The sequence below is a fragment of the Vidua macroura genome, chromosome 27, assembly GCF_024509145.1.
Source record: "Vidua macroura isolate BioBank_ID:100142 chromosome 27, ASM2450914v1, whole genome shotgun sequence".
Classification (NCBI taxonomy): domain Eukaryota; kingdom Metazoa; phylum Chordata; class Aves; order Passeriformes; family Viduidae; genus Vidua; species Vidua macroura.
In genome coordinates, this window is record NC_071597.1 from 3,177,296 (window position 1) to 3,198,038 (window position 20,743).

At 51.1% G+C, this 20,743-nt stretch overlaps 1 protein-coding gene across 1 annotated transcript in view; it reads left to right on the forward strand.

Moving 5' to 3' along the window:
- Positions 1–13,133: 13,133 nt before the first annotated feature.
- The window catches only part of MLLT6 (MLLT6, PHD finger containing), a 42,757-nt gene continuing 35,147 nt past the window's right edge, over positions 13,134–20,743 (forward strand). Inside the window, 1 exon segment of the mRNA XM_054000438.1 lies at positions 13,134–13,253. Within this exon segment, the coding sequence (XP_053856413.1) occupies positions 13,145–13,253 (109 nt within the window). The 5' untranslated portion in view covers positions 13,134–13,144.

Below are 20,743 nucleotides of genomic sequence, written 5' to 3' on the forward strand. Positions count from 1 at the left end.
ATCTGAGTCTGATTTGGGGCCAATTTGGGTCTGATTTGGGGCCGATTTTGGCCTGATTCGGGTCCGATTTGGGGCCGATTTGGGGCTGATTCGGGGCCGATTTGGGGCTGATTTTTGACCCAATTTGGCGCTGATTCGGGGCCGATTTGGGGCCGATCTGGGTCTGATTTGGGCCCGATCTGGGTCTGATTTGGGGCCGATCTGAGTCCGATTTGGGGCCAGTTTGGGTCTGATTTGGGGCCGATTTTGTCCTGATTCGGGTCCGATTTGGGGCCGATTTGGGGCTGATTCGGGGCCGATTTGGGGCCGATCTGGGTCTGATTTGGGGCCGATTTGGGCCCGATCTGGGTCTGATTTGGGGCCGATTTGGGGCCGATCTGGGTCTGATTTGGGGCCGATCTGGGTCTGATTTGGGGCCGATTTGGGGCCGCGCGTGCTCCGCGATATTGGGTTTGGGAGGAGTTTTAGGGTGAGGTTAAAACCCAAATAATTCCCCAAAAACTCCGCGCGCCGCTGGAAACGGGGGGGGTGATTCCCAGGAAAGGCATTTAGGGATAAAGCAGCTACTGGGAGAACTGGGAATGAGCTGGGAAAACTGGGAATAAGCTGAGAAGGAGCTCCCGACCCTACTAAAAAAAAACCCCAAAAACCAAAAAACAAAAAAACCCCCAAAAACCCAAAAAACCTCAAACACCAGACATAAAATCTTCCTTTTCCTCTATAAAAAATTGGATTAAATCAATAAAAATCCCACGCAGGAAAGGGAAAAATCCCGTTCCTTTCCGGGCCGAGTGGTTCACAGGGAAAATGTGGAAAATCCCGAAAATCCCGATTTTCCAGCGGTGTTTTCCTGCTGTAGGGGCAGGGAGGAAAGGCCAATTAATAAAAAAAATCGGGAATTTTGGGAGCTCAGGAGAAAGCGGGAGGGGTGGAGAGGAAGTGACTTGAAACTGCTCCATGGACATTTGAAAAATATTTTTTAAAAGTGGTGGAAAAGGGGGAAAAAAATGAGGAATTTGTGGGATAATCATCCCTGGTTTGAATCCGGGAAAATCGGGAATGGAAGGATTTGATCCTGGCTGGAATTTCCCTCCCTCCCCCGCTTGAACTTTTCCAAAGCTTTGGAAATTCCCGATGGGATTTCCAGCCCATCAAAGACCCCAAATCTCTCCTTTAGGAACTTAAAAAAAAAAAAAAAATTAAAAAAAATCAAAGCTAATTTGGGTTTTTTTTTGGGTTGTTTTGCTATTTTTTTTTTTTCCAGAAGAAAAAAATTCCCGAGGATCCCGCTTGAAAAATTCTTAATTTTTCCCTCCAAAATTTAGGCCTGAAAACAAAAGAAAAAAAAATTTAAAATTAAAAAAATCGTCGTGAGGGAAAATGGAAGGACTGAAAGGAAAATCTTTCCATGCGGCCTGCTGGATTTATTCCAATTTTTAATTTTTAATTCCATTTTTTTTTATTCCATCAGCGCCTTAAAAAATAAGGGAAAAAAAGGGGGAAAAAAAAAAGGGATTTTAAAGGCTGGGAATATTTGGGATGTGCTGGGCGCCGTTTTCTCTGGAAGTGGCAAATGGGTGAGCGGTGTTTGTTTAATTTGGGTTTTTAGCGGGTTTTTTTGGGGTTAAATCGCTTTTTTTTTGTGTTTATTTCGCCCCCCTCCCGCTGAGCAGAGCAGCGGGAAATTCCCTTGGCAAAATATTGGGATTTTCGAGCAGTTATTCCCCAAAAAAAACCCCCAAACAACCCCAAAACGCGGCGAGAAAAGTGGATTTTAAGGGAGGTTTTCCATGGAATTCCCATGGAATTCCGGGTGGGGTTAAAAATGTATTTAAAAAAAAAAAAAAAAAAGGGAATTTTAAATAATTTGCGGGTGGGGTTTGGAAAAAAAAAAAAATAAAAATCCCGGGATGCACGCTGGGGATGAATATTTATATTTATATTTATAATCCTCTGTAAAAATCATAGAAATATATTAAAAATCGTAGAAATATATTTAAAAATCCTATATGAGCATAAATATAAATATATCAATATAAATATTTAAATCCAGCAACCTCCAGACGCCGCAGCTCCCCCCCAAATAAAAAAAAAAAACCTCAGGAATATTTTTCCAAGGGATAAAATCACCTCGGGAATTGCGGGGGGAGCGGCCCAGATTTTTATCCCGGTGTACATAGGGCTAAAAATTCGCTTTTTCTGTTAAAAAATTCACATTTTGGGCAGAGATTTTGTCCATTTCTTGGCTCGTGCGTGGGGTTAGGATGTAAATAATGGTGAATATTTGTAAATATTTGTAAATGTTCTGTAAATCTCAATAAATTCTCTGTATATGTTCTGTAAATGTCGAGGGGTTGGGACAAAAAAATTCAAAATACCTCAAAATTTTCATTATAAAGGCACCTGGAGTGGCAGAAGTGCCCAAAAAATGTTCATTAAAATAGGAATTATCATCCTGGTGTTAGTTATGGTAATTCTCACTTTGCTTTTGAGGTGTTTGAGGGAATTTAAGTGACCAAAGAATAAAAAAAATCAACTTTAAACAAGAAATAGAGCGAGGGGAGTGGAGCTGCAGTGGAAATAAATGGAATAAAAGAAATATACATTTAAAAATAAAAGAAAATATAAAATTTTGGGCTGGAATCGCTTGGTTTGGGGTGAAAATCAGCAAATCTGGGGTGGTTTGGGGGTAAAATTTCACTTCCAGGAGAGCCAAAGGGAGGGAGGTTCCCTTAAAGGGGGCGAAAGGAGCAAAAAATTGGATTTTTTGGGTCATAAAATTAATTCTTGTGTTCGTTTTTGGTTGGGGTCAGAGGGAAGTGAAACAAAAATGGGAAAAATAATGGAAAATCCCAACTTTCCTCCTCTGGAGTGGAAATTCCCATTCCTTTGTGGGAAAAAAAAATCTCATTCCTTTGGATTACAAATTCCCATTTCTTTGAGGTCAAAATTCCCATTGCTTTGGTTTAAAATTCCCATTTTTTGAGTTAAAACATCTCATTTCTTTGAGTTAAAAATTCCAATTTCTTCAAATTAAACATTCCCGTTCCTTTGAGTTAAAAATTCCCATTTCCTTGAGTTCAAAATTCACATTTCTCTGGATTAAAAATTCCTTTTTTTTTTTTTTTCTTTTTTTTTGAGAGAGAATTCCCAGCTCCAGCCTGGGATGCAGGGAGGGATCGGGAGGAACTGCGGGAATGGGAATCTGGGATGAGCTGGGGAATGATGATCCCAAAAGGGATGAGCTGTGGGAATGATGATCCCAAAGGGATGAGCTGGGGAATGATGATCCCAAAGGGATGAGATGGAGAACAGGAATCCTGAATGAGCTACGGGAATGACGATCCCAAAAGGATGAACTGCAGGAATGATGATCCCAAAAGGGGTGAGCTGTGGGAATGATGATCCCAAAAGGATGAGCTGGAGAATGATGGATGAATTGTGGGATCCCCTCGGGAGGGGCTCCAGGATGGGAATCCCAATGGGATGCAGTGGGGAATGGGAACCTGGGATGAGCTGGGGAATGATGATCCCAAAAGGACGAGCTGTGGGAATGGGAATCCTGAATGAGCTATGGGAATGATGATCCCAAAAGGATGAGCTGTGGAATGATGATCCCAAAAGGATGAGCTATGGGAATGATGATCCCAAAAGCACGAGATGGAGAACAGGAATCTGGGATGAGCTGTGGGAATGATGATCCCAAAGGGATGAGCTGGGGAATGATGATCCCAAAAGGATGGGCTATGGGACTGATCATCCCAAAAGGATAAGATGGAGAACAGGGATCTGGGATGAGCTGTGGGAATGATGATCCCAAAGGGATGAGCTGGGGAATGATGATCCCAAAAGGATGGGCTATGGGACTGATCATCCCAAAAGGATAAGATGGAGAACAGGGATCTGGGATGAGCTGTGGGAATGATGATCCCAAAAGGATGAACTGCAGGAATGATGATCCCAAAGGGATGAGATGGAGAACAGGAATCTGGGATGAGCTACAGGAATGATGATCCCAAAGGGATGAGCTACGGGAATGATGATCCCAAAGGGATGAGCTGTGGAAATGGGAATCCTGAATGAGCTATGGGAATGATGATCCCAAAGGGAAGAGATGCAGAAATGATGATCCCAAAGGGATGAGCTGTAGGGAATGGGAATCCTGAATGAGCTATGGGAATGATGATCCCAAAAGGATGAGCTGTAGGGAATGCTGATCCCAAAGGGATGAGATGCAGGAATGTTGATCCCAAAGGGATGAACTGCAGGATCCCATTGGGATGAGCTCTAGGATGGGAATCCCCATGGGATGCAGTGGGGAATGGGAACCTGGGATGAGCTGGGGAATGATGATCCCAAAGGGATGAGCTGTGGGATTGATGATCCCAAAGGGATGAGCTGCAGGATCGGGATCCCATGGGGATGAGCTGTGGGATTGATGATCCCATGGGGATGAGCTGCAGGACCGGGATCCCATGGGGATGAGCTGCAGGAACAGGATCCCATGGGGATGAGCTGCAGGAACAGCTGCGTTTCCTGGGGTTATTCCCAGTTCCGGGAGATTCTTCCCTTCCCCTGCAGCCCCAGGGGACCAAAGGACACCGAGGGACACTCGCCCGAGGACCAGAGGACACCAAGGGACACTCGCCCAGTGCCAGGGGACCAGAGGACATGGTGGGACACTCGCCCAGGGACCCGAGGACACCGAGGGACACTCGCCCGAGGACCAGAGGACACCGAGGGACACTCGCCCAGGGACCAGAGGACACCAAGGGACACTCGCCCGAGGACCAGAGGACACCAAGGGACACTCGCCCGGGGACCAGAGGACACCAAGGGACACTCGCCCAGTGCCAGGGGACCAGAGGACACCAAGGGACACTCGCCCAGGGACCAGAGGACAGAAGAGGACACTCGCCCGGGGACCAGAGGACACCAAGGGACACTCGCCCGGGGACCAGAGGACACCAAGGGACACTCGCCCGGGGACCAGAGGACACCAAGGGACACTCGCCCGGGGACCAGAGGACATGGTGGGACACCTGCCCAGGGACCCGAGGACACCGAGGGACACTCGCCCGGGGACCAGAGGACAGAAGAGGACACTCGCCCAAGGACCAGAGGACACCGAAGGACACTTGCCCGGGGACCAGGGCCTCTCTCCCGGTGGCCCGGGGCCAGCGGGCTGTGGGGACCGGCAGGGACACAGGAGCTGCTCCGCAGGGCTCCCTCCCACCGCCAGCCCGGCCAGATTTTGGGGGATAAAAGAGCATTTTTCGGTTTCTCCCAGCAGAGGTCCCCGGCTGCCCGCCCAGCGGCGCCGCCCGGACCCCCGGGGATCGCTCGGGGCATCCCATCCCTGCGGCCCCTGGGGCTGGAACGGAATTCCCGGGGGAATTTCTAACTCCCGAGGAATTAGAATTTATCCTATGGATTTATTCCCCATAAATTAGAATTTATCTTGTGAATTTATTCCCAATACATTAGAATTTATCCCATAGATTTATTGCCCATAAAAAGAGGAATGCGGCTGGGAAATCGCTCCCGGGTTTGGTTCGGGGCCCAAGGCAAGGGGAGTGTCCCGGGATATCCCAAAGGTGCCGTGATGCAGATTTTGGGATCTGCAGGTGCAATCCCATAAATAAATATTCCCAATATTCCAGGATAATTTCTCTCTGCTCCCTTCCTGCGGTCACAATCCCATAAATAAATATGGGATATAATAATGGGGAATAAATATATTTGGAATATATAAATATATTGGGAATATATATATTGGGATATATAATTGGGAATAAATATTCCCAATATCTCAGGATCACTTCACTCATTCCCTGCAGGTGCAATCCCATAAATAAATATTCCAAATATTTTAGGATAATTTCTCTTTACTCTTTTCCTGCAATCCCATAAATAAACATTCCCTGTCCTGGGATTCAGGGATTCACCACTTCACATCCTTTATTTGGGAAGGAAATGAGATTAATACATTTATTCATTTAAATCTTGATGAACACACCTGAGGCGACCGAAGTGACAGAACCCCACAGGGGAAAACGCGCCCACCCCAACCCCACAACTCGGCGGCAGAAAAGGAGAAAACGCCCCCCAAAAAAAACCCCAAATCCGTCCCGGCAGAGCAAACCCTTCACAAATCCCTTTAAGGAGCTTTGGTGCCGCAAATCTCGCTTTCGGTTCCGGGTCCCGTCGCTATTTTGGTGTCGCCGCTGTCTCCGAGGCGGGGCGGAGCAGAGCAAGGGGACAGCGCGGAGGGTTTGTCTAAATTAGGAAATCACCCCAAAAATCTGCTGCTGTTGGCGGAGCAGAGCCGCGGAATTGCTCCACGCCCTGCTCGCGAACCGCGGGTTTAATTTATCCACGGATTTAATTAATGCGGAGCTTAATTAAAGCTGGTTTTAGTGCCCCTGGGGAATCCTCAGACCCATCCCGAACTCCTTCACACCCCAAAATTTCCCATTCCTGGGGCTCGCAAAACCCCAAAAAAATATTTCAGCCTCGGGACGGATGTGAGTCAGGGCTGAGCTGATTGGTGCCACTCGTTAATTACTCATTAATTACTCATTCATTACTCATTAATTATTTCTGATTCATGCTGGAGTGGTGCCGGTGACTTTTCCACATTATTTTTTGGGGGGGAAAGCTCAAAGACGTCAGAATTTGGCCGATTTTTGTCTGCCAAGGGCCTAGTCGTGATTGATTAATTAATTAATTAATTAATCAATTAATCACTCAGCAGTGATTAATTCCCGGGTCACAGCCCCAGAATTCCTGATGAGCAACTGGGGGGGGGGGGGGGGGGGGGGGAGGGAATTCCAACTCATCTCGATCCTGTCCCCCCTGTCCCCTCCTGTCCCTTCTTGTCCCTCCTTGTCCCTCCCTGTCCCCCCTGTCCCCTCTGTCCCCTCTGTCCCCTCCTGTCCCTCCCTGTCCCCTCTGTCCCCTCCTGTCCCCTCCTGTCCCCCCTGTCCCCTCTGTCCCCTCCTGTCCCCCCTGTCCCCCCTGTCCCTCCCTGTCCCTCCCTGTCCCCTCCTGTCCCCTCCTGTCCCCCCGTCCCCCCTGTCCCCTCCTGTCCCCCCTGTCCCCCCCGTCCCCTCTGTCCCCTCCTGTCCCTCCCTGTCCCTCCCTGTACCCCCTGTCCCCTCCTGTCCCTCCCTGTCCCCCCTGTCCCTCCCTGTCCCCTCCTGTCCCCTCCTGTCCCCCCCGTCCCCCCTGTCCCCTCCTGTCCCCCCTGTCCCCCCCCGTCCCCTCTGTCCCCTCCTGTCCCTCCCTGTCCCTCCCTGTCCCCCCTGTCCCTTCCTGTCCCCTCCTGTCCCTGTCCCCTCTCCCCGGTCCCGCGGGCCTTTGGGTGGGAATTTGGTGGATCTGAGGAACCGAAGGATCCTGGAATGGTTTGGGTGGGAGGGGACCTGAAATCGCCTCCAGTGCCACCCCCGCCATGGCAGGGCCACCTCCCCCTGTCCCAGGGTGGCCCAAGCCCTGTCCCCTGGCCTGGGACACTGCCAGGGACGGAGCAGCCCCAGCTGCTCTGGGAATTCCATCCCAGGCAGGAATTCCTGCCCAAAATCCCGTCCATCCCTGCCCGTGGCAGGGCCAGCCACGAGTGTCCTGTCCCTCCGTCCTTGTCCCCTTGTCCCTCCGTCCTTGTCCCCTTGTCCCTCTGGAAAATCCCAATGTCCAGCCTGTCCTGAGGGATGGATGGAATCCATGGATGGATGGATGCATGGATGGATGGATGGATGATGGATGGATGGATGGATGGATGGGATGGATGATGGATGGATGGATGGATGGAATCCATGGATGGATGGATGGACGGATGGATGGATGGAATCCATGGATGGATGGATGGATGGATGGATGGGATGGATGGATGGAATCCATGGATGGATGGATGGATGGATGGATGGGATGGATGGATGGAATCCATGGATGGATGGATGGATGGATGATGGATGGATGGAATCCATGGATGGATGGATGGAATCCATGGATGGATGGAAGAAGGGGTGGATGCAGGACGGGAGGGAAGGATGCAGGGATGGGATGGATCCTGACGTGCCCCGGGAGGTTCCCCTGTGTCCCTCCACTGTCCAGGGCCTCTCCCCCGCTCCCCTGGCCCATCTCCCTCCTCTCCGCTCTCCCCTCCCCTGTCCCTCCCCCTCTCCCCTCCCCCTCTCCCCGCTCCCCCCCCGTTTCCTGCGCCCCCCGCAGCCCCGGGCCGGATGCGGCTCCGAGCCCGAGGGGCCGCGGGCGCTTCCTGCCCACGCTGGGGGCGCGCCCCGCGCCACCGCCCCGGGCCCGGCCCGGCACACCGGGCACCGGGCACACCGGGCACCGGGCACACCGGGCACAGAGCACACCGGGCACAGAGCACACCGGGCACTGGGCACACCGGGCACAGAGCACACCGGGCACCGGGCACACCGGGCACAGAGCACACCGGGCACCGGGCACTGGGCACACCGGGCACTGGGCACACCGGGCACCGGGCACCGGGCACACCGGGCACTGGGCACACCGGGCACAGAGCACACCGGGCACCGGGCACGGGGCACACTGGGCACCGAGCACACCGGGCACCGGGCACACCGGGCACCGGGCACACCGGGCACAGAGCACACCGGGCACCGGGCACACCGGGCACCGGGCACACCGGGCACAGAGCACACCGGGCAACGGCCACACCAGGCACAGAGCACACCGGGCACAGAGCACACTGGGCACCGGGCACACTGGGCACCGAGCACACCGGGCACCGGGCACACCGGGCACCGGGCACCGGGCACACCGGGCACTGGGCACACCGGGCACAGAGCACACCGGGCACCGGGCACGGGGCACACTGGGCACCGAGCACACCGGGCACCGGGCACACCGGGCACAGAGCACACCGGGCACCGGGCACGGGGCACACTGGGCACCGAGCACACCGGGCACCGGGCACACCGGGCACAGAGCACACCGGGCACCGGGCACGGGGCACACTGGGCACCGAGCACACCGGGCACCGGGCACACCGGGCACAGAGCACACCGGGCACCGGCCACACCGGGCACCGGGCACACCGGGCACAGAGCACACCGGGCAACGGCCACACCGGGCACAGAGCACACCAGGCACAGAGCACACCGGGCACCGGGCACACTGGGCACCGAGCACACCGGGCACCGGGCACGGGGCACACTGGGCACCGAGCACACCGGGCACCGGGCACACCGGGCACACAGCACACCGGGCACCAGGCACACTGGGCACACAGCACACCGGGCACAGAGCACACCGGGCACCGGGCACACCGCGCACCAGGCACACCGGGCACCGGGCACGGGGCATTTGGCAGTGGGCACCAGGCACAGAGCACCGGGCACTGGGCACACCGGGAACCGGGAGCACCGGGCACCAGGTGCGGGGCAGCGGGCAGCCGGCAGAGGGCAGTGGGCAGAGGGCAGTGGGCAGAGGGCAGCGGGCACCAGGCACCGGGCACCCGGCAGCGGGGACTGGGGACTGGGCACAGGGCAGAGGGCACAGGCCACCGGGCAGGAGGCAGCAGACACTGGGACCTGGGCATTGGCCATTGGTCACTGAACACTGGGCACTGGCCACTGGGCATTGGGCATTGGGCACTGGGCAATGGGCAATGGGCATTGGGCATTGGGCACTGGGCACTGGGCATTGGGCATTGGGCATTGGGCACTGGGCATTGGGCACTGGGCACTGGGCACTGGGCACTGTGCACTGGGCATTGGGCATTGGGCATTGGGCACTGAGCATTGGGCACTGGGCACTGGGCATTGGGCACAGGGCAATGGGCAATGGGCATTGGGCATTGGGCACTGGACACTGGGCACTGAGCACTGGGCACTGGGCACTGAGCACTGGGCACTGGGCATTGGGCATTGGGCATTGGGCACTGGGCATTGGGCACTGGGCACTGGGCACTGGGCACTGTGCACTGGGCATTGGGCATTGGGCACTGGGCAATGGGCAATGGGCATTGGGCATTGGGCACTGAGCATTGGGCACTGGGCACTGGGCATTGGGCATTGGGCATTGGGCATTGGGCATTGGGCACTGGACACTGGGCACTGAGCACTGGGCACTGGGCATTGGGCATTGGGCAGTGGGCATTGGGCACTGGGCAATGGGCACTGGGCACTGGGCACTGGGCACTGGGCATTGGGCACTGAGCATTGGGCACTGGGCACTGGGCATTGGGCACTGGGCACTGGGCACTGGGCACTGGGCACTGGGCACTGGGCATTGGGCACTGGGCATTGGGCATTGGGCATTGGGCACTGAGCATTGGGCACTGGGCACTGGGCATTGGGCACTGGGCACTGGGCACTGGGCACTGGGCACTGGGCACTGGGCAATGGGCATTGGGCATTGGGCAATGGGCACTGGGCAATGGGCAATGGGCACTGGGCATTGGGCACTGGGCACTGGGCACTGGGCACTGGGCACTGGGCACTGGGCAATGGGCAATGGGCATTGGGCATTGGGCACTGTTTTAATCATTTAAAGACTAAAAAACACAAATAAAATCATCACATTTTAAATTATTTAAGAATTGAAGTAATAAGCTTACAAATAAAATCATTAAATATTTAATTAATTGATAATTTAAAGAATAAAAATAGAAATAAACCCATCAAATATTAATTATTTATTCATTTAAAGAATAAAAATACAAATTAAATCACTCAATAGTTCATTATTGAATAGTTTATGTAATGAAATATACAAATAAAACAATTAAACAATTATTTAATAGTTTAAAGAATAAAAATAACAACTAAAATTAACAATTAGCAAATCATTTAAATAATAAAAATATTAATTAAATTATTGGAATTTAATGGAATTTAAATGGGATTAAATGGAATTTAAATGGGATTTATTGGAATTTAAACGAAATTTAATGGAATTGAAATGGAATTGATTGGACTTCAAATGGAAATTAATGGAATTTAATGGAATTTAAATGGGATTAAATTGAATTTCATGGAATTGAAATGGAATTTTATGTAATTTATTGGAATTTATATTTTAATTAAAGCTGCTCTGTGCCCTGATCCCATCCAGGGACTTCCAGGGATTGGGATAAAGGGAAAATCGTGGATAAAACATTTGAGGGGAGCTCAAAAAGGGTCAAAAATCCGAATTTTGGGGTTTGGGTTAAAGGAAATCCCAGGATGGGCCTGGCCGAGATTCCGGAGGGGTTTGGGATGAGGGAAACTGAGGAAACGGAGAATTCTGCTTTTGGGATTGGGGTTATTGAATGGGACATTGGAAAATGATGGAACATTCGGAGTGAGAGTGGTGGGAAATCCCAAAAAATCCCCCAAAATTCCTCAGGACTCGGGGCTGGTTTGGGATTGGAGTGTTTGGGGTGGAATGCTGTGCCAAGAATCCATCCCAAACCTCCCCAGGAGTGCAAGGAGGGGGAAATAAAATAAACCCCCCCCCAAAAAAATATTCCCAATATTTGGGATTTTTCACTCATTTCCTGCAGGCGCAATCCCATAAATAAAAATTCCCATAAATGTTTCAGGATCGCTTCTCTTCACTGGGTTCCTACAGCTGCAATCCCAGAACTCTTCCCGATATTTCCGGATAATGTCACTCGTTCCCTGCAGGTGCAATCCCATAAATAAATATTCCCAATATTTCAGGATAATTCACTCGTTCCCTGCAGGTGCAATCCCATAAATAAATATTCCCAATATTCCAGGGTTATTCCTCTTCCCTCCTTTCATACAGGTGCAATCCCATAAATAAATATTCCCGATATTCCAGGATAATTCCCCTTCACTCATTCCCTGCAGGCATAATCCCATAAATAAATATTCCCAATATTCCAGGATAATTCCTCTCCACTCCTTTCTGGCAGGCACAATCCTATAAATAAATATTCCCGATATTCCAGGATAATTCACTCATTCCCGGTAGAGACAATCCCATTAATAAATATTCCCAATAATTCAGGATAATTCCCATTCACTCATTCCCTGCAGAGGCAATCCTATAAATAAATATTCCCGATACTCCAGGATAATTCACTCATTCCCTGCAGGCATAATCCCATAAATAAATATTCCCGATATTCCAGGATAATTCCCCTTCACTCATTCCCTGCAGAGGCAATCCTATAAATAAATATTCCCAATATTCCAGGACAATTCACTCATTCCCTGCAGAGACAATCCCATTAATAAATATTCCCGATATTCCAGGATAATTCCCCTTCACTCATTCCCTGAAGAGACAATCCCATAAATAAATATTCCCGATAATTCAGGATTTTACTTCTTCACTGGTTTCCTACAGGTGCGATCTCATAAAGAAACATTCCCGATATTCCAGGGGAAGGAACATTTTTCCTCCTTCCCGAGGTGCAAGGGGTTAAATCCCATTTCCCGCTGGCGCAGCCGGAGCCGGGAGCCGGGAATTTCGGGAGAATGGCATTTTCGGCTCATCCATCGGGAGCGCAGCCACAGCGCCATCCCAGCCGAGCACAGGAGGCTGGAGGGGGAAAAAGGAACCCCAAAATCCTCAGAGCGTTGGGGAAGGGTCAAAAAAAAAAACCCCAAAAATCAAAATATCCGCCGCGCGCAAACCCGCCCGCCCGACCGCGCCGCGATCCGTGAACCGCAAATTTTACCGGAGCGTGCGGGCGGCGCCGCCATGATTGCACCGGGAGTGGGGGGGGGGGACGGGAACGCGGGGACAAACTGGGGGGGACGGGGACGAACTGGGGGGGACAGGGACGAACTGGGGGGCGGAATAAACGCGGGGGACGGGAATAAACGCGGGGGACGAGCAGAAAGGGGGGGGGGGACAGGCAGAAAGGGGGGGGGGAGCTTTGTGGCGCGGGGCCACATCCGCCACCCCCGCTGTCCCCGCGCTGTCCCCGCGCTGTCCCCGCGCTGTCCCCCGGTCCCTCCATCAGCGCCTCGCCCCGCCCGCTTGTGGCTTCTCGCTGTCGCCGCTGTCCCCCCCCCCCGGGAGAGGCGGGGAGGGGGGCAGCACGGAGGAGGAGGAGGAGGAGGAGGAGGAGGAGGAGGAGGAGGAGCAGGAGCGCGCCGAGGGCGGCGGGGGGGCAGGAAACCCTCCTGGAAGTATGAAGGAGATGGTGGGAGGCTGCTGTGTGTGTTCCGACGAGCGCGGCTGGGCGGAGAACCCGCTCGTCTACTGCGACGGCCACGGCTGCAATGTGGCCGTGCACCAAGGTGAGCCCCCCGCCCCGAGCCCCTCGCCGAGCCCCCCGGAACCCCCCGGGGACGGGGCGGGGTGAGGATGGGGGTGGCGGGGGGGTGTGTGTGTGTGGGGGGGGGTGCGCTTTGTTTTAGCGCTATTGTTCCAAATAACGGTGTCGCCGCCGGTGCGGCGCGGCCGCGGAGCGGGGGGGGGGGACACGGCGGGGGGAGGAGTTGGGGCAGCAGCGGAGCCCCCCCGGCCGTGGCCACTGCGGGGATTGCTCCGGTGGCCCCCCCCGGGTTTAGCGGGGAGGGGAAGAGGTGCTGCCCCCCCCCCCCAGCCCGGCCCGGGGGTGTCGGGGATGGGGGGGACCGGGGGGAAGCACCGGAGGGGGCGGCGGGGCCCGGAGCTGCCTCCTGCGAGGGTAGGGAGGGAGGAAGGCAGCCCTCCTCCTCCTCCTCCTCCTCCTCCTCCTCCTCCTCCTCCTCCTCCTCCGCCCGCCGCTCCCGGCGACACGGGCGATTTGCATTTTAAATGACTCCGGGCCCGCCCCCAGCGCGCGGTAACGGGCCCGGAAAGTTTCGCCTCGGATCGGCGAACAAAACAAATCCGGATTAAAATCGGGATTCGAGGCGGCGGAGGCGCAGCGATCCCTGCTCGGTTTGCTGGGAATGCGCCGAGGGTTCCGGGCTGCTCGGGCCGCGCTGTCTTCCCGGCTGCTGTTATCCCGTTCCTGTCCCGGTTGTTGTTATCCCATCAATTTCCCGGTTGTTGTTATCCCGTCCCTGTCCTGGTTGTTGTTTTATCCCGTCCCTGTCCCAGTTGTTATCCCGTCCCTGTCCCGGTTGTTGTTTTATCCCGTCCCTGTCCCGGTTGTTGTTATCCCATTCCTGTCCCGGTTGTTGTTATCCCATCAATTTCCTGGTTGTTGTTTTACCCCGTTCCTGTCCCGGTTGTTGTTATCCCATCAATTTCCCGGTTGTTGTTATCCCATTCCTGTCCCGGTTGTTGTTATCCCATCAATTTCCCGGTTGTTGTTATCCCATCCCTGGTTATTTTTTATCCCATCTCTGTCCCGATTATTTTTGTTCTCGTTCCTTCCCGGTTGTTGTTTTATCCCGTTCCTGTCCTAGCTGCTCTTATCCCGTCCTTGTCCCGGTTGTTGTTATCCCATCAATTTCCTGGTTGTTGTTTTACCCCATTCGTCTCCCGGTTGTTGTTTTATCCCGTCCCTGTCCCGGTTGTTGTTTTTTATCCCATTCCTGTCCCGGTTGTTTTATCCCATCCCTGTCCCGGTTGTTGTTTTTTATCCCATCCCTGTCCCGGTTGTTGTTATCCCGTTCCTATCCCGGTTGTTGTTTTTTATCCCGTTCCTGTCCCGGTTGTTTTATCCCATTCCTGTCCCGGTTGTTTTATCCCGTTCCTGTCCCGGTTGTTGTTTTTTATCCCATTCCTGTCCCGGTTGTTGTTATCCCGTTCCTATCCCGGTTGTTGTTTTTTATCCCATTCCTGTCCCGGTTGTTTTATCCCGTTCCTGTCCCGGTTGTTTTATCCCATCCCTGTCCCGGTTGTTTTATCCCGTTCCTGTCCCGGTTGTTTTATCCCATCCCTGTCCCGGTTGTTGTTTTTTATCCCATTCCTGTCCCGGTGCATCTCCAGCTCTTCCTGCTCGCTCTCCGTCTGTTCCCGGTGCTCGGTCCTGGCTCCGGGTGCCCAGCCCTGTCCGTGTGTCCAGCCCTGTCCATGTGTCCAGCCCTGTCCGTGTGTCCGGCCCTGTCCGTCTGTCTGTCCGGCCCTGTCCGTGTGTCCAGCCCTGTCCCTGTCTGTCTGTCCACCCCTGTCCTGTCCGTGTGTCCAGCCCTGTCCCTGTCCCTGTCTGTCTGTCCAGCCCTGTCCGTGTGTCCAGCCCTGTCCATGTGTCCAGCCCTGTCCTGTGCGTGTGTCCACCCCTGTCCTGTCCATGTGCCCAGCCCTGCCCTGTCCGTGTGTCCAGCCCTGTCCGTCTGTCTGTCCAGCCCTGCCCTGTCCGTGTGTCCAGCCCTGTCCGTCTGTCTGTCCAGCCCTGCCCTGTCCGTGTGTCCAGCCCTGTCCGTCTGTCTGTCCAGCCCTGTCCATGTCCCTGTGACCAGCCCTGCCCTGTACGTCTGTCCATCCCTGACCCTGTCCCTCTCTGTTGGTCCAGCCTTGTCCATGTATCCAGCCCTGTCTGTCTGTCCAGCCCTATCCGTGTGTCCAGCCCTGTCCATATCTCTGTGTCCAGCCCTGTCCTGTCCGTGTGTCCAGAGCAGCTCCAGAGGGTCAGGAGCAGTTTCATATTTCCCAGAAGAGTTCCAGAGGTGCAGGAACAGCTCCAGAGGATCAGGAACAGCTCCAGAGGTGCAGGAACAGCTCCAGGGGTGCAGGAACAGCTGCAGAGGTGCAGGAACAGCTCCAGGGGTGCAGGAACAGTTCCAGAGGTGCAGGAACAGCTCCAGAGGTGCAGGAACAGCTCCAGAGGTGCAGGAACAGCTCCAGGGGTGCAGGAACAGCTCCAGAGGTGCAGGAACAGTTCCAGAGGTGCAGGAACAGCTCCAGGGGATCAGGAACAGCTCCAGAGGTGCAGGAACAGCTCCAGAGGATCAGGAACAGTTCCAGGGGTGCAGGAACAGCTCCAGAGGTGCAGGAACAGCTGCAGAGGTGCAGGAACAGCTCCAGAGGTGCAGGAACAGCTCCAGGGGTGCAGGAACAGCTCCAGAGGATCAGGAACAGCTCCAGAGGATCAGGAACAGTTCCAGGGGTGCAGGAACAGCTCCAGAGGTGCAGGAACAGCTCCAGGGGTGCAGGAACAGCTCCAGAGGATCAGGAACAGCTCCAGAGGATCAGGAACAGCTCCAGAGGTGCAGGAACAGCTCCAGGGGTGCAGGAACAGCTCCAGAGGTGCAGGAACAGCTCCAGAGGTGCAGGAACAGCTCCAGGGGATCAGGAACAGCTCCAGAGGTGCAGGAACAGCTCCAGAGGGTCAGGAACAGCTCCAGGGGTGCAGGAACAGCTCCAGAGGATCAGGAACAGCTCCAGAGGATCAGGAACAGCTCCAGAGGTGCAGGAACAGCTCCAGGGGTGCAGGAACAGCTCCAGAGGATCAGGAACAGCTCCAGAGGGTCAGGAACAGCTCCAGAGGTGCAGGAACAGCTCCAGGGGATCAGGAACAGCTCCAGAGGTGCAGGAACAGCTCCAGGGGATCAGGAACAGCTCCAGGGGATCAGGAACAGCTCCAGAGGTGCAGGAACAGCTCCAGGGGATCAGGAACAGCTCCAGAGGTGCAGGAACAGCTCCAGAGGATCAGGAACAGTTCCAGAGGATCAGGAACAGCTCCAGAGGTGCAGGAACAGCTCCAGAGGATCAGGAACAGTTCCAGGGGATCAGGAACAGCTCCAGGGGTGCAGGAACAGCTCCAGGGGTGCAGGAACAGTTCCAGGGGTGCAGGAACAGCTCCAGAGGATCAGGAACAGCTCCAGAGGATCAGGAACAGCTCCAGAGGATCAGGAACAGCTCCAGAGGTGCAGGAACAGCTCCAGGGGTGCAGGAACAGCTCCAGAGGATCAGGAACAGCTCCAGAGGATCAGGAACAGCTCCAGAGGATCAGGAACAGCTCCAGGGGTGCAGGAACAGCTCCAGAGGATCAGGAACAGTTCCAGGGGTGCAGGAACAGCTCCAGAGGTGCAGGAACAGCTCCAGAGGATCAGGAACAGCTCCAGAGGTGCAGGAACAGCTCCAGAGGTGCAGGAACAGCTCCAGGGGTGCAGGAACAGCTCCAGAGGATCAGGAACAGCTCCAGAGGTGCAGGAACAGCTCCAGAGGTGCAGGAACAGCTCCAGGGGTGCAGGAACAGCTCCAGAGGTGCAGGAACAGCTCCAGGGGTGCAGGAACAGCTCCAGAGGGTCAGGAACAGCTCCAGGGGTGCAGGAACAGCTCCAGGGGATCAGGAACAGCCTCAAAGGGTCAGGAACAGTCTCAGATTTTCAAGAACAGTTCCCAGAACATCAGGATCTTCGGATTTTCAGGAAGAGTTTGGGATTTTCAAGAAGAGTTTGGGATTTTCAAGAAGAGTTTGGGATTTTCAGGAAGAGTTTGGGATTTTCAGGAAGAGTTTGGGATTTTCAGGAAGAGTTTGGGATTTTCAGGAGCAGGTTTGGATTTTCAGGAAGAGTCCCAGAGGTGCAGGAGAAGCTCCAAAGGGTCAGAAACAGCTCCAGAACATCAGGAGCAGTTTGGGATTTTCAGGAAGAATTTTGGATTTTCAGGAGCAGTTTTGGATTTTTTGGAGCAGTTTGGGATTTCCAGGAGCAGTTTGGGATTTTCAGGAAGAATTTGGGATTTCCAGGAGCATTTGGGATTTCCAGGAAGAATTTTGGATTTCCAGGAGCATTTGGGATTTGCAGGAGCCATTTGGGATTTTCAGGAACATTTGGGATTTCCAGGGAGCTCCTTTGGGGTTTTTGGGGCCCCCAGGATTTGCTGATTCCCCTTTTGGAGCCCGGCCCAGCCCCTGCGGCTTTGGGGAAAAGGAACCCCCACGGGGGGGGGGGGGAAACAGGAAGAAAAACAGGGAGAAAACCAGGGAAAAAAACAGGAAATAAACAGGAAATAAAGCAGGAAAACAGGGAGAAAAATCAGGAGAAAAACAGGGAGAAAAGGGGAACAAAACAGGAAAAAAACCCAGGAAAATAGGGAGAAAAACAGGGAGAAAAATAGGGAGAAATGGGAAAAAAACAGGAAATAAATAAGGAAAACAGGGAGGAAAACAGGGGAAAATGGGGGAAATAAACCAGGAAATAAACGAGGAAAACAGGTGGAAAATAGGGAGAAATGGGGGGAAAAAACAGGAAATAAACCAGGAAAACAGGGAGAAAAATAGGGAAAAAACAGGGAAAAAACAGGAAATAAACCAGGAAAACAGGGAGAAAAACAGGGAGAAAAGGGGGAAAAATTAGGAAATAAACGAGGAAAACGGGGAAAAATAGGGAGAAATGGGGGGAAAAAACAGGAAAAAAAATAGGAAAACTGGGAGAAAAATCAGGAGAAAAATAGGGAGAAAAACAGGGGAAAATGGGAAAAAAAAACAGGAAATAAAGCAGGAAATCAGGGAGAAAAACAGGGAGAAATGGGGAAAACAAAACCAGGAAAACAGGGAGAAAACCAGGGAGAAAAGGGGAAAAAAATAGGAAATAAACCAGGAAAACAGGGAGAAAAATAGGGAGAAAAATAGGGGAAAATGGGGAAAAAAACAGGAAATAAACCAGGAAAACAGGGAGAAAAACAGGGAGAAAAGGGGAAAAGATTACATTACAAAATGAAATTCAATTCCATTTAACCAAAAAAAATCCAAATAATTGATAATTATCTATTAATAAATGAATAGAACCCAAATAATTAAATTAAATTACATTTAAATTTGACATGAAAATTACATTACAAAATTAAATTAAATTCCATTTAACCAAAAAAAATCCAAATAATTAATAATTATCTATTAATAAATGAATAGAACCCAAATAAATAAATTGAATTAGATTTCAATCTGACATGAAAAATTACATTACCTAATGAAAATAAATCCCATTTACATTTTACAATAATTTCACAACTTTACCATTTAAATGACAATGAAATAATTCAATTCCATTATTAAAATAATTAAAATAAATCCCATTTACATTTTACAATTATTTCGCAACTTTACCATTTAAATGACAATGAAATAATTCAATTCAATTATTAAAATAATGAAAATAAATTATTTCACAATTTTACAATTTAAATTACAATTAAATAATTCAATTCAATTATTAAAATAATGAAAATAAATCCCATTTACATTTTACAATTATTTCACAACTTTACCATTCAAATGACACTGAAATAATTCCATTCCATTCCATTTATTTTCTATATTTGGTTTTTTCCCAGTTTCTCGCTGCTGATCCTTTCCCCCTCCGGCCACTCTTACCCTGGAGGAACCAGGAATAAATCCGGTTTAAAGGCTTTAATGGGATTTCCCTTCCCAGCCTGGTTTGGGATCGTGCAGGATTTCCCCTATATAATTTGATTTTTTTCCCATTTTTTCCCAGCCTGCTATGGGATCGTGCAGGATTTAATCCAATTTAATTTAATTTTTTTCCCATTTCCCAGCCTGTTATGGAATTGTGCAGGATTTTACCCCAATTAATTTGATTTTTTTCCCATTTTCCAGCCTGTTATGGGATCGTGCAGGATTTTCCCCATTTAATTTAATTTTTCCCATTTTCCAGCCTGCTATGGGATCGTGCAGGATTTTACCCAGTTTAATTTAATTTAATTTTTCCCATTTTTCCCAGCCTGTTATGGGATCGTGCAGGATTTCCCCTATATAATTTAATTTTTTTCCCATTTTTTCCCAGCCTGTTATGGGATCGTGCAGCATTTTACCCAATTAATTTGATTTTTTTCCCATTTTCCAGCCTGCTATGGGATCGTGCAGGATTTTACCCAGTTTAATTTAATTTTTCCCATTTTTCCCAGCCTGTTATGGGATCGTGCAGGATTTACCCCATTTAATTTGATTTTTCCCAGCCCATTTTGGGATTTTGCACGATTTTACCCCAATTAATTTGATTTTTCTCTTTTTTTTTCCCATCCTCTCATGGAATTCTGCAGAATTTTACCCCATTTAATTGGATTTTTCCCAGCCTGCTATGGGATCGTGCAGGATTTTAACCCAAATTTAATTTAATTTTTTTCCCATTTTCCCAGCCTCTTTTGGGATCGTGCAGGATTTTACCCAGTTTAATTTAATTTAATTTTTCCCATTTTTTCCCATCCAGTTTTGGAATTGTGCAGGATTTTACCCCAATTTAATTGGAATTTTTTCCCATTTTCCCAGCCTGTTATGGAATTTTGCTGGATTTTACCCCAATTAATTTGATTTTTCCCTTTTTTTCCCATCCAGTTTTGGGATCGTGCAGGATTTCCCCAATTTAATTCGATTTTTTCCCATTTTCCCAGCCTGTTATGGAATTTTGCCGGATTTTACCCCAATTAATTTGATTTTCCCCTTTCCCAGCCTGCTATGGGATCGTGCTGGATTTTACCCCATTTAATTGGAATTTTTTCCCTTTTCCCAGCCTGTTTTGGGATTGTGCAGGATTTTACCCCAATTTAATTTGATTTTTCTCTTTTTTTTTTTCCCATCCTCTCATGGAATTGTGCAGGATTTAAACCCCATTTAATTTAATTTTTCTCTTTTTTCCCAGCCTGTTATGGAATTTTGCAGGATTTAATCCAATTTAATTTCATTTTCCCATCCTCTCATGGAATTGTGCAGGATTTACCCCATTTAATTTAATTTTTTTTCCCATTTCCCAGCCTGTTTTGGGATTTTGCAGGATTTTACCCCAATTTAATTGGAATTTTTCCCATTTTCCCACCCTCTTATGGAATTTTGCCGGATTTTACCGCATTTAATTGGATTTTTCCCATTTCCCAGCCTGCTATGGGATCGTGCAGG